This window comes from Haemaphysalis longicornis, unplaced genomic scaffold (genome assembly GCF_048455015.1).
Source record: "Haemaphysalis longicornis isolate Haplotype H1 unplaced genomic scaffold, Haemaphysalis longicornis Haplotype H1 scaffold_12, whole genome shotgun sequence".
In the NCBI taxonomy this organism is placed as follows: domain Eukaryota; kingdom Metazoa; phylum Arthropoda; class Arachnida; order Ixodida; family Ixodidae; genus Haemaphysalis; species Haemaphysalis longicornis.
This window is the reverse complement of record NW_027526225.1, coordinates 66,687,769-66,702,346: the sequence shown is the minus strand read 5'-3', so window position 1 is coordinate 66,702,346 and position 14,578 is coordinate 66,687,769. Positions and strand designations below refer to the sequence as shown.

Here is a 14,578-nt window from a genome sequence, read left to right as displayed (position 1 = left end):
TCACAACCTGCTTCTATTAATAGTGAAGTTACAAGGATCGTGAAAGTGTGTTTGCCTTTTTAGAAGTGCGTCATACCAAAGTTGGCCACAGTTGCCTTTTGTGTATTGTCCGTGGCAAGAGCGCAAAAGGGTTTGTTTGTCATATCTGAAGATTCATCTTGGCTGAGTTTCTTTTAACTGGAGCCTATACTCCTTCTGTAGTCCCCTTCTGTCTAGGGTCGTAAAAAGTGAGCTGGGCAACTGCCTAACTAGAAGACCAAGCCAATATGGTGCTGCCTTTTGGGGGAATTTGTAGGAAATAACTGCATGTAGATTGTTAGCACGTCAGTCAGTAAAGCTGATGGTTGGAACACTTGCTTAGCCAATTGCACTAATAATCACTTAGTTTTGCCGCTGGCGGTCATATTTATAAGTGCTGGAAATAAAAATGGGACGATTGATCCCGCATTCACCTGCATAAATCATTTGAACGTGCTTGTACGTGGCAAAACATTTGATCGAACTCGAAACTTTAACCATAACGTCAGTGATAGTGACATGGCCTGTTTTGTGATGGTGGCTAGCTGAAGTGTGTATTTTCCAGGAAAATTTCAGGAATTCCCATACATCCATTTCGCATTTCTCATACATTCATTTACAACTGAACTGCTGCTTTATCAACTGTGCGCTGCATCAGTTGCAATGGCACTGACTAGTGCTGAGCATGGTGGTGTTTTGGCACTCACAATTATCAAGAAATGACAGTCACCCCCATGCTTTTTATTTGAAGTAACTTCCAATTAACCAATATATTGAAGTTGAGAGCATGACGGAATCATGTCTGGCCGGGAGGGTACATTAGAAACAAAAATAAAAAAGAGACGCTTCTAGGGATGCATTCATTGCGAACGAGGCTTCCGTGCTGGAAGCCGAAACCAAAGTACGTTTTTGTTTGAACTAGCTGGCGTCTCTTTTTTGTTTCGAACCAATATATTTAAATTTAGCTTTGAATTATTGATCGATTTCTTCTATTGAATTGCGTGTGACATTGCTGGGACCAGCACATCACTTACAACTAACCAAAAATTCCAATTAAGCTGCTTCATATTGTTGAGCACCGACTGTATAGGAAAGCAAAAGCTGTTTTCATGCTTTTGGAAGTTTCGGCATTAGTAAACAACTGCTGCTTCCGTGAATGATGTAGTATTATTATTCATGGCACTATGTGAGACAACTAGCCTTTATTCTTTAGTGCCAGTTTAAATTATTTGCCTGACACATTGACACATGGGTCGAGGTATTTTAATGCTGAACTCAGCATCATAGCAGAAACTGATGCCCGCACGCCACTAAACATAACGGAGCCCAGTGAGGGATGTGTGTAGCCCAGTTTGCGCTATTAAACAATGTCAATACCTTCCAACAATAAGGCAGCAGCAATATAAATATTAATTGAAAGAGAGCCCATAAGATCTCACAAACTGAACCAAACTTTTATCTTAATCTATGATGTTTGCTTTACTCCTGGCAAAAATTTCCCTATAAAGGTGATGTATGTAAGTGACATGCGTATGTAATGTCACAGGCCATCGTCAGTTGTCATCACGAACCACCCGTCACTAACGATGTGTGAGCCAGGGTGTCGGAACAAAACGAAAACCGGAACCGAAAGACGAAAACAACCATATTTTTGGCCGGAACAACAATGCAACCAAAGCGTTATTACTTTGTACATGAGCTAAACAAAATGTTTGGTTTCAATTTTCGGTTCGAGTGGAAAGTTCAGGTATTTCAGCATTCATGCCAACTTCCATACAGTGAGGTTGGAGATTGCCGCCGGTCCGCTGGCATATAACATTGTATTTCGTTTCTCTGGTGCCATTTTTCGTTCGGCAGGCTCGCTGCGTGCTTCCAGACTCTCTCTGTCTGTTTCCATGTTCTAGAACTGTCTAGAACACTACTATACATCTGTCTCAATGGTCAGTGCTTAGCTCTCTGCGTGATTGCCGCCCCCAGTTGGCTGCGAAGCAGACATTGCAATTGTGTTTACTTATTCTTTAATTTATTTGTAGATTTATTTGTTTATTTATTCATTGAGTCATGTATTTATTTATTTATTCATTCATTCATTCATTTATTCATACATTTGTTTATTCTTTTGTTTGTTCATTCATTCATTCATTCATTTATTCGTTCGTTCATTGATATAACCTATATTCTCCTAAGGCATTGCTGTAAACGGTTGGTCCACATGTATAGACACAAAAATTTATAAACATGACCTACTTATTAAGAAGAAAAAGAAAATGCAATCCTTGGCGGGAGTACAGCAGCATACGCATATTGCAGCAAAACAACCGGTTACAGCCGCACACTCCATGAAAGCAGTTACAAGTCACACTGCGTTTGTATGCAAGTGCTGCCAGAGCGCAGCAAAAACTGAATTCTCAATTTTCCCTACGGGCTACCTCGAACCGTTATCTACGTTACACAACATTATTTTTTTTCGTTGCGGAGCTAAACTGGAATGGAACTTTTATTTATGGAATGAGACAGAATGACACCTTAGTGTGAGCTGCTTTTCATTGTCGAGTGGGGAGGAATGGATGAGTGGGTGAACCCCTTTCTCAGTGAGCGACACTGACATGTCATCCGAGAGGATGGGGAGCAAAGTTGTGTCGATCTCTCTGGAAGGGATGTTGGAATATCATCCTGCCCTTATTGGTGTTGTAATGTGACATGGTTCTGGCATTTCATGTTCTTACCTATTTCCTTGAATGGGGATGTTAACGTGGAATTTTTTTTCAACCTGCAGGTGCTGTGCGAGTGCAAAGCCATTTCGGAAATGTCGCAGCCCGTCTTCAAGACAGTAAGTGGGCCTTCGCTTTGCTGTAGGCTCAGAGCAGTCTTTTTTACACTGCATTTAAGGTGATATTAGTTGTGCATGGCAAGGCATAAACGTGTGCGCTGAGTTTCATTGGGATTTGTTGGTAAACTTGAGGAAGGGAACGCTCACTCTCCTGGACGAACGGCAAAATGGTACGTCACACAGATGCCGCATCTGTGTGACGCATCTGTGTGACGTATTGCGAAAAGCACACCCAGGATTTTCAAAATCGTTTGGAATGTCTTTTAGGGGATGCTGCCAGAGTGTAATGAACTTGAATGTACACAGATCAGGTTGAGATAAATGGTTCCTGGTTGAGAAAGCACTAAGGTCAAGAACGAAAAAAGATCGCTCGAAAGCTGTTCCTATGCAGTCCGATATGCAGGGGTCTGTAGGGAATCGTTTGGATGATATTACAGAGATTTCTACTGGTACGAAGAGCAGTGTCTCTCACTGGTGACTGCTGCGCCTCTGAGGGAGGCCTGTGCAGTGCATGCTTGTTGATATGTCACGGCTTCCAAATTCCAAACAGCAGTCGCAGCGTGGCCTTTACAGATGCCCAGGCATTGCCTGTGGTTCTTAGTGTTTTATAAATCAAAATGTGTGCTACGGGATGCACTAGAGTCACATTGGTTTAGGGGCCACTTCGTTGCTACAGATGCCGTCGACGCTGACCTTTTCGCACAATGGGCAATACAATGCTTTGCATTAAAAATAAAATTCAGTGCTCTTCTCCTCTATCAAGAAGGATGACCAACGGAATTAGGTGAAAACAAAGAAGTGCAGGAAACAAACGCATAGTAGAAACTTGGTCTAATGATAGATTTGTCCTAACGGGTAATTTCAGTATTTTTTTCAATATTTTTTCGATCTAATGTACAGAGATGTATGGAGAAGTTACTAGAAAGCTGTCTTTGCCACGAGATTAAATTTTGTCGACGTTACTCTGTTTGGATGGTTCGTTTCGGTCTCCTGCTCTCGAAACTCCGGATTCGCGCAATGTCGACGCTCGTTATCTGGTGAGCTCTTGCTGCCACTCGCGCTGTGCCGAGTGCATGGGGTGAAAAGACGCGTTATGCGATGTACCCTTCTCTCCTTCGCATGCGCGCTCTGATTGGCCTACTCTCATGATGATGATGGTGATGATAATTAGAGGCGTTGGGACATTGTTTCAATAACCGACAAGCCCCGGTGAAACTGGCGCGCCCTTTGGTGGTTGGTTCGTGAACCTGCCCCTGCCATGCAACGCCGGACATACGGCAAGGCTCTACCGAGAACTGCTTTGCTGATAAAAATGTTTTTATAAGCTGTTTGGGTATCACTTCATGTAGGTGACAAGATGTATTGGAGAAAGGGCCGTGAAGGTTCTTTGAGCGCCATAGCATCGGTGGTTAACTCCTAAGCAGGGAAGATGGCTTCCCAATGCCCAGCAGGCTATCAGCGTTTGTGCATTTTGAATTTAGTACTTTTGCATCGCATTTTGTTTTGGCTTGACGGTATAACATGCTGATTTCAGCGATGAAGAGCTAACAGTCCACTTTCCAAACTCTCTAGACTTGACTGCCTCAAACAATGAACTTTTAATGCGTTACTCAAGAAGCAGTTGATAATGCCGTATCAGTTGGGAAATAAAGCGGAATAACGTAACTGCTAATTGGTACATTTCTCGCATGTTTCTAGTGAACATGTGGATTCCTCCTTTCCATTTTTAGGTCATCATACATTTCTTGTCGAACTTGCTTAGGTTGTGTTCCCACTGCACTTCCGCAGCTGAACGAGTTGTACCAGACAATGAAGAGCTTTTCCGACGACCTGAATGGCGTGTGTGCGGCTGTCGGCCTCAAGGGAAAGAAGGCTGAGAAGGTGAGCATTGGTTGTCGTCTTTACGCCGGCCCCTAGTCTCTTTTGCGTTTTTTTTTTTTTTTTGCCCATGTGCACATCAGTTGCAATCTATTGCCATCATCATCATTGTCGTCGTCATTGGCAGAGAATGATGATGATGGTGATGACGATTTCAGTACGAATGTGTTTGCGAAATGACACATCCTTATTTTCATCGTACATGCATGGCTGTGGAGTTCACAGGAAAAAGAGGAGGTTTCAGTGGTGGAGACATGTACAGCTGTATAGCAAACGTTTATGGACCACAAAAATGGCAATTTTAGGTCATTTCTCTTCTGGTAGCAGCTCGCAAACTGTGGTATGTGTGTGAGATGTCGTGAAATTACTAAAGTATTGTGAGAATACTGCACATAATATGCCAGGCCGCCATGCGGCAGAAAAATTACCCCAAATTGATGCTTTTATGGTCCGTAAACTTATGCTCTTCATGGTACCGTATTCTCGCGCATATAACCCGCCCCTGCATATAATTTTTACGCACCCCCACTTTCAGCCCGCCGGAGAAGTAAAAAAAATTCTCATATACTGCCCGCACATTTGGTACAAAAAAGGCTGCACCAAAGCTACTGCTCAAGCAACACATCACATACTATGTAGGCAGAAAAAGCGTATATTTAGCAAGTAGAATACACAGACTGTATGGGGAAAGTCGCAGTTCGCTAGAGCAGCCCATTGATTTTTCGGACCTGGAGGGGAACGAAAAATAGTCCGAATAAAAGAGAAGTCCAAAAAATCCGTGAGTCATGACTTCACTGGGGCAACTGGCGGTTCTTTGGGAAAGTCCGGAATATCCAGCAAGTCCGAATTCTTAGAATCCGCAAAAAACAGTTGACTACTGTAATAAAATTCAGTTGGAGAGCACTAGTCCTTGTTTTTTCTTTCTTGTCCTTGTATGTTTTGTGCAACCGCTGCCATGGAAGGCTTAGTCAGTGTTACTGCGTAGGAGCTTCGCGGCACAACGCGCATTGCCGTGAAGCTGCACTAAAGGGAAAACCCCGTGTATTATCTGCACCCCTACTTTGCCACTGAAATTTTTGCATTTTTGGTGCGGGTTATACACGCGAAAATACGGTACACACAGGAGCGGGGAGCTGGAAATGCGGAAAAAGGGAAACATGGGTGACGATATCTTCATACATACATGGCTGTGAAGTTGACAGGAGAGAGGAGGCAGCAAAGGTGGAGATATGTAAATGCAGGAACAGAGTCATTAAAATGTGAAAAATGGAAATGTGTTGCCTACTGTGAAAGGAACTTTTTGATTTTTTATGGTCGATGATGTCAGAGCCAAGGCCGCATGGGTGATGCCAATTATAATGGTATAGCGGAGAACTGCACACCGTGATGGTGATGGCGCTACACATTCATCACCCGTCACCGTATTCCACATTCTTACCAATGCCTTCGAAGAAGACAGTGATGCGGGATTTTTTTCTTTTTCTGTCGCTCTCTCCTCCTCCAAGGCTGCGGAGCACTTTCTATGGAATGCCAGCATAGTCGAGTCGAGAATGGACACGCTTCGCAAGGTCGACCGTGGGAGCCGAGCCTGCATGAAACAGGTGGGCTTCGCAACTCTCTTGTTTCTTTGCTTTTGAAGGGGCCGTGCAGACAAAACACGAGTTTGTTTCCTTCAAAAGATTGCCTCGTTACAATCATACTGACACCGCTTTTAATGTAAACTTCGCTAAAATAGCTACATAATTAGTAAAAAACGAAATGGCCATGCGACCCACTAGCTCATTTCCCGCAACAGAACCTATGATGTCATAAGCCCAGTTGTGTGATTGGCTGAGGCCGGCAAAAGCAAGTGCAAATTAGTAGGCAGAACTTATAAACTTGCCGAACGGGCTGTTTGCGCTTATATGTAGGGCACATTGTTTTTATTGCAGTAAGAATTGTGGGGTGAACAATTAATGTTATGAAAGAACACGTAGACACCGAAGCAGTTAGTGTGGCACTTTGCTGGCTGACCACTAACACAGTCGTCAGACACTCTGGACTAGTCTGAAACAACACTGACCAACTGACGCAAGTGGCACGGTCGCTTACGTCACTATGTTTGTCGAGTCATAGCTTGAGATTTAGAAAACGGTTAGTATGAACCGTAATAAAAATACTGCAGGTGTAGAAGTCCGGCCAGAAGGGAAATGAGAACACTGGCACTTCAGCGGTATTGCGGCGCCATCTATGAAAGTGGGCGATAAAGAAAATAATCAAACCGGCGCCTGCGAGATGGGAGCAGCCCTGGTCAGCAGGCTATGACATCACGAAAACACACGATTTAGCGGGAAAATTGAAACTTGGACTTAGAACATTCAATTTCTCAGTGAATAAAGCATCGTTTGCTGCCGAACAAGCGCTTAGGGCCCTGTAAAACACTAAATCTTTCGAATAAAAAAACTTGTATTTTGTCTGCATGGCCCCTTGAAGCGTCTATACTGAGAAATCACGAAAGTTTAATACCGTATTTACTCGCATAATCCTCGCACTTTTTTTTCGGAAAAGTCAATGCAAGGTTAGGGGTGCGAGAATTATGCGGGGAAAAAAAATCCGGTGCACAGTGTTGCCAATTTTTCTTATGCCAATCCCGCTAAATGTAGCGGTCGTTTTTTGTATATGTAAGCTCAGTGTTGCCAACAGCAGCTATTTCTTTTTATTTTATTATTTACAACGTAAACAGTTTCCCGTCGATCAGCGATCATGAAATTGCCGCCTTTGCTTTCTGGCGTGCGCCCTATCTCGTCGTCGTATGTGCGTGCCCTACTCCAGTAACGCACGCTGAAGTCGGTGACGCCGAAGTGCCTGCCTGCGGCATGGTTGCCGTGTTCGATCGCCTACTCTTTCGCTTTCAATTTGAAAGCGGCAGTGTAGCTGGCGTTCCTCCCCATGGCGAAGCGGCACCAAGCACAAAACAATTAGATCAAAAAGTTCTCAAAACGGCAGTGAGCTATCCACCACTGACGCGAGTGACTCACTGACTGCTGCCGCTCAACGGCGGGATCACGACGGCGACACGACGACACGACAGTGGGCTGCGCGAACACCGTCTAGTTGCGCGCACGCGAAACATGCGCGAAACCGGCTCAAGTACAGTGCGAGTAGCGTGTTAGGGCGCCTGTTAGGGAGTAGCCATGCAGGTTGTTAGGGCGCCTGGATGGCCTTGGATACACAGCGGTCTCCGCCGAACGGAGAGGCGGCGGGGGAGGGCGCGCGTTGGATAGCGCGTGCACCATGCGAGTTTCGCGAGCAGGCAACTTTCGCCGCTGCAAAGTTGGGGGTGCGAGGATTATGCGAGGAACCAAAAAATCCAAGTTTTGGTGGCTCACATTAGGGGTGCGAGGATTACGCGAGTGCGAGGATTACGCGAGTAAATACGGTACACCAGCCGTTGAATTCAGTGGGCACAAGAAAGACAGTCCCACGTGATGGAGTTGGAGACAATGGACTACATTCTGTAAAACACAGCTCTTGGCTGTGCCTTTCTGTTAAGGAATAGGCAGTGCATTCGTGATGCAAGTTAATGATGTTGTGTGTTCTCAGCTGCCACTGCAACTTTTTGTTGACCGTAGTACTACAGTAAAACCTTGCTACAAGAGACACTCAAGGGACCCAGGAAACATGTCTCTTGTAACCAAGGTCTTTTGTAACCAAAAATATTAAATACTGTGCAGAGTCGAACATGACCACTTTGTTATAAATCAGTATCAAAGCATATTCAGACAGGTCAACAAGGAAATTCTCACTACGGCTTAATTAAGCAAGTCATTCATAGTAGTTCTAGGGACTGTATTAGCTTCCTTGTGGGTAAAGCACTTTACTTTGCAAGCTTTCCTGTTCTGACAATACCGTTTGAGTGCTCTTAGACAATTGTCAGTCGTAACTTTCTCTCGTACAATAGCCTCATCATCATTCTCCTCCTCTGGTTCATCCTCTAGGGCACCATTTACTTGCGCGAGGATCACATGATCTGTAGGCTTCTCGAACACACAAGGTCCGCATCTGCAGACACAAACTGCTCAAAAGTTTCTGGAACCTCTGTGGTTTCCTGGATGCATACCCAAGCTTCATCTTCAGGGCAGTTTTCCACAAGGTCCTTCATATAAGGCCCCCCTTTCATCAAGTCTCTTCTAAATAGTGAAGAATGTACTCTAGGGACCCCAAAAAGTTGCCCTTAGTAACACAGTGCCTCTTGTAACCATGTCTCTTGTATGCAATGTTGCTAACATGGTGACATAGAAAACCAACCAAACCATCTTTAAATGTCTATTATAATCTAGTGTCGCTTGTAACGAGGATCTACTGTAACTGAATCTGTTTGCTACGTTTCTCTTTTTTTTCTCACGCTTGTCCAGGCACTTCGGCTCGGACGGACCGCAAGGCGGCTGTTTCAGCGTGAACGGGACGGAGGGTCGTCCTCGCGGACGCACTCATCCTCGTCCTCAACAGGCAGCACGCTCTCGCCGCCGGGAGTCAACACCCTGGGCTGTCCACAGCCTCCGCCACCCACACCCACCTCTCCGGGGGGCAGTGACACTCGGATACGGGGCATCCTCAAGAAGACTTCTTCGAACCACCCGCCGCACTTGACCTCTCTGGACACAGTCACGGGCATCGACAGTCCAAATGGCGACCCACTCCTGACCCCCTCGCCGTCTCCTCGCGTGAAGCAAGCGCCGAGCGCCCCACCAGATTTCGGCACTCCGCTCTAGTCCCCCCTGCCGTTTGGAAGGCCACTGAACACTGCCGCTCGCGGTTATGAGGTCTCCACCAAGCCACCTGAGTAGAATTGCCACCGGGCGCATCTGAACTGAAAGCCTAGCTCGCCCTGGCGTGTGTGCTTCACCGACTTTTGTCTCTACTCCCCGTTCAGTGTGTGCTGTGCAAACTTGGTGGTGCGGTGGCATTGTTTGACAGACAGGTCAAGTGATGATGGAGGCATTTCTTGTTTCGCCGGGGCAATGCATGTAACAGGATGGAAAAGCGCGGGCCGTTGAAAAGTGGGGCGAAATCTCGCCAGTGTTCTTCTGTGCTTGCCTGTCTTGCGGGGTCAGTCATCGTTTTCTTGCGGTGTGTTCCTAACCTCTCGCGCTTGGGAAGACGGGGGGTCTAAAGATTCCTCCGTGTACTACGGTCTCGCGTGTTTGCAAAGCAAGTTTCTGCGAGGCAACCGAAAAAAAAAACAAAGAGAAAAGTTCCAGTGCTGTGAAGCTTTGAGTCATTGTAGTCATGAGAATGCTTTGCCACACAGCTCGCTCCTAGTCAGACTGGAATAACCGCGCAAAACACTGTTGTTAGTGGCACGACGCAAGAGCTTTGCGTAGGGAACGGATAAAAATGCGTTTTGCATGTTAATATTTGCAGGATTATCAAACTTACTTTTTTCTCCTTAGCTTTCCGTCGCAGCGTCAACATGACTTGCGCCGAAAATCGCAACCTGTTCTGAAGCCAAAGAGCAGGAGTTTTTCCTTTTTAACACTCATCACAAGCTACGCAGAGCCTTTGCTTTACAGGTTGTTGTTGTTTCAATCTTAGAACGCTAAGGTGCCTTGCACTTGAAATAAACAAGCTCGATAGAGGTCTGCAAAGAAAAAAAAAGTTGTTTCTGCATTTTGGTGACCGCGCCTACAGTCTTTGCTTCGGTAATAGCCCCGCCCGCAAATAGATCGTGTTGCCACTGCATTGTCTTCCGCAAGACTGACACCGCTCTGAGGCATCGTTGAGGGGCAGATACCCAAATCATCCACATGTACATAGTCAATGCATCAAGGGGCGGGGAGGGACTTTTTTGTCACCTTAGGAAGAACAGTGCAATGTTGAAGAGGTCTTGCTGTTTGGAGTGAAGGATGTTGTCAGGAAGCAGAATCTTTCGCAGCGTTGAGTCGGGGTGAAGAGCTCTCTATGAGGTATTTGTACATAATGGGTAACCGACCGGTGTTCACCTTTCTGTTTGCTTTAACTTATTTTAGAGAGGTTGGAGGATCTCTTCGCTTCGTGTCACAAGAATCCTCGTTGGAGAGCGAACCGCTTAAGTGACACCACTAGCTATAGTTTAGTTTTGTTCCAAGGCACAAGGAGTCGCTTTTTGGCGGTTGCAAACCTCGGCGTGTAACCTGCGAGTCGTTTTGGGGGTGTATAGATTTAGTGGAGGAAACCTCTTCTCGGGTACCTTCTCCACCTCCTCCCCCTCCCAGATTGCTGTTGTGGGGAGTCAACGGGAAACGCACGTCCTTAGCAGTATCCGCTGCAATCTTTTGTGATAGGGTAGGTTTGAAAGAACGCGTGCATAATCTACAACGTTTGACGAAGTAGTCGTTGCGCCTGTGTGAGCCGTTTTTGCTGCAAGGTCACAAATTGTAAGGGTTAGGATAGTCGACAAGCACTCCGCATTGTTTCGAATGGTTAACAAAAAGTTGTAAGAACTCCCGTGTTTCTGAAAGCTCGTTGTGCGGTTAAGCAGTTTGTTAGTTGGCCGACCGTCCTGCATGGACAAAGTTGGGATGACTGCGCGGTGAAGTTTGTGCGAGGTCGTTAAGCCTATTGCTGATTTCACCGCTTTCACGGAATGCATTCGCGTCTGATCTGTAGAACCGGACTGGACTCAGACAGCCGTCCTCCGCTTGATTCTTTTCGTTATTTTTGCTCTGTAAAAATGTAGGCTTGCGTTGTATACTCTGCGCATGATTGAGACGCCTATGATCATAAGGCTGGCACTGTACGTGTGTGCATGCCTCGTTCTTTCTGAAGAGCTTCCTCCCTCCTTGGAAAGGGTTCCTCACCACTGAAACGCACACGTCGTCGCACAACAAAGCCTTTTTCGTTCATTTTTCGCAAGTTTGCCGCTATTGCTACTCAGTGCGTATGTAGCATTTTTTATTAGTTTTGTTGATGCAGAAGCTTTTCAGTTCTTGTTGTTGGGATTGTCGGATAATGCAAGGGCGTCTGACTAGAATTTCGATGCGGTTTTGTTTGGTGTTGAATGGAAAGTTTGCGGTAGAGTATACAGAGTCGTCTTGGGTTTGAGCGCACCAGATACTAGCTGCTGCACTACTGCGACCAAAAAGGCTTTTTAGTGGCTTTCGTGGGGAGAGCTTTGAGCCGGGTTATCTAGTGAGTGCGCTACCCAGTGGCCTGTACAGGTAGGATCCTTCGTGTCTTGTCTTCCTAGGGAATCTGTGCCTGTTAAAGTCTACTTTCTTTTAGTTAAAACAGAAAATATGAAATAATGTGGCTAATGTTTCCTCTAGCTTAGCATTAACTCTACCGTAATGCTGGTTGAAACTAAAGTGTCTTGATGGCCCGAGTAAAAGTCTAAATTTCTAACACAGTGAAACTTTACAGGTTTTACGTTATTGCACTTTTTTACACACATACATACATACAAGTTTTATTTTCCAGAAAATATACTGAACTGGATAGTCTCTTGGGCTAAAAGCTACGCGTCAAGCTTGACAGGGCCCAGGAGACCATTTCAAGGCAAGCAGGTACAAAAATGAAGAAATGTGCGAAACACTTGATGCACAAAAAAACAATTACCTGTAGAGTTCTTATAAAATATACAAAAGGTACAGAAAGGCATTTCCTCACGATTTAGATCTCTACCAAAAGACCAAATTACTGGGGGTTAGTGTGCTTGTATCTCTAACTGACTTGCAAAAGCAACTGTGAAACCTGTTTGATACATTCGATTCCAGAATGTCTGAGAAAAGTATTTCTCTTGCGATTAGGCAATCTTTTGGAAAATTAGGTGCATTAAAGGGGTTTGTATGAACTTTTATCACTTTTAAGAAGGAAGCACCGTGGTCTTGGAATTATTTAACGAGGTGTCTAGTATTACGTGTGGATATCCTGAAACACAAAAAAGGAGACGTGAACTTTGTACATTATTACTTGCAGTTCTGCAAGCCTGTTGTGTACCGATGTTGGCTGCAGAGTGAAATGAATGTTGCCGTATAGTTTATTTTGTCACCGTACGAAGCCGTTTGTTAGAACTTTCAAATTTCTTGAACGCGCCTTGAACTACGTTGTGTAAGACAGAGAGTGTTCAAAATCTACCAAAGGCATCCCACTATGTTTCAAAGCGTACTGAAATCCTCTTATTGCCATACGTCCTAATGCTAAATATTATGCAATGCTGTTGGTGTTTAAACTGCTGGAACTACAACCCTGGAATGGCCGGGTAAAGTTAGAAATTATGCTACATTTGTTAAACAAGATATTTTCTGCCATATAAAAAAAGTATGCGAATGTATTATCGAAAGTATTACTCTGCTATGTATGCTAGGCAGTTGTTGTAGCAGTTGCTTACAGGCTGCCATATATTTTTTTTATAAGTAAGATACTACCCTAAACCCTTTGCAATATCACAGTCATGCAACCAAAAGAGTTACGTGTTGGAATTATGCTTTGAGATCTAAATATGTACCTTAATGTACCTTAAGGCCACACCAAACCGTAACGAGTACTTAGAAAGTGTGATGGGATTGCTGTTGATTGTGGTACTCTAACGTTCGTCTTACTACCTAATGAGAGTCACTAATTTTGAGCCAAGACGTTCAGGAGTGTCTGGGTTTGTTCAAAACAGGCCTAAAACACTTGCAAGTGTGGGGGAATATTTTGTGTGGAAACATAAACAGGCGCGTGGACATATTCTCCATTGACAAAAATGAACACGTTTACTGTTGACGTGTGAACTGCAGACATCTTTAAACCTTGCGCAAATGTTGAAGCTTCCAAAAGGAGTCAAGGCAAGCATGTTTTTCTGCCCCGTGTAATTTCCCTTTCAACGGACTGCTAAGAACCAAAAGATGCTCTTTGAAATTTGACTGCGCTGTGTTGGCCATTTCAAAATCTCTAGTGTGAGTGAATACACCAAAGGCGTTGGAACGGTATTGCTTTTACAGTGTGCGGTTCACTCTTCATAACACACGTGCCACGCACGGTGACGTGATCGTGTCGCGCGAGCCATTTGCGGCATTTCCGTTCCTCGCACAACTATGGATCGCGAGCGGCCGGATCTTCTTTCGTCTCACTTCCGAGACGTCTGGAGCAGAACTCGTTTGAGCTCAAGTCCTTCATTCCATTTTTCTGCCGCCCCCTCTTTTTCCTGTTTTTACCTTTTGCCTCCAGTGCAAATAATGCTTTTTGTGTGCAATGATGATCGCCGTTAGAGTTCCTGCAAGAGTTGAGCTAGTCTGTCGTTTTGCGACGGTTTGTTGTTGTTTTTTTTTTTTTTTTGAATGTCTGAGATGGTCCAGTGCAAACTGATGGACAAAGTGTTGCAAGAGTACGTTTAACACTATAATAACAGAAGATGTGTTCTCTCGTTGTACGCCAGTGTTTTATTAAAGAGGAAGCAGTTACCATTAATGTCTGTGTTGCAACACTGATGTCTGAACTTTGTCTTGTGAGCTGCAGCGAGTCTCGTCTGAACTGGGACGTGTTTTTTATGAGCCCGTCCTATTCGTTGCAAACGGAGTTTTTTGTGAGGGATTGGATGATAAGGCCAATGATGCCAAGTGTGTGTATAAGTGGGTGTTGCAGAAGCTAAACAAGTACATGCAAATGTCCGGACAAAGCTTATTAGACGAGTACTATACCAAAAAAAAATTCTCTCCATCTTCCCACGAGGGGAACCCTGGGGTGATGCAAGGCATCTGACGGGGTTCAATTCGCGTTTCCGTTATGTCAGTTACCCAAATGCGGTTGAAGTGTAGCGAACCTTAAATGATGCTCAATCACACGTAGATTTCCAATTACGTAAAGCACGCCATGTTAGTGTCCATTTCAACTCATCGGAGCAGCAGGTGGAGC

General features: G+C 44.9%; 1 protein-coding gene across 3 annotated transcripts in view; it reads left to right on the top strand.

Moving 5' to 3' along the window:
* LOC144162787 (inactive phospholipase C-like protein 1) overlaps positions 1-14,134 on the top strand; it is a 223,663-nt gene extending 209,529 nt beyond the window's left edge. For all 3 annotated transcript variants that reach the window (XM_077693450.1, XM_077693451.1, XM_077693452.1), the window contains 4 exons: positions 2,795-2,848; positions 4,637-4,729; positions 6,232-6,327; positions 9,121-14,134. In XM_077693450.1, coding sequence (XP_077549576.1) covers positions 2,795-2,848; positions 4,637-4,729; positions 6,232-6,327; positions 9,121-9,477 — 600 coding nt within the window. In that variant the 3' untranslated portion in view covers positions 9,478-14,134. The remainder of the gene's footprint in view (positions 1-2,794; positions 2,849-4,636; positions 4,730-6,231; positions 6,328-9,120) is intronic.
* Positions 14,135-14,578: the final 444 nt, after the last annotated feature.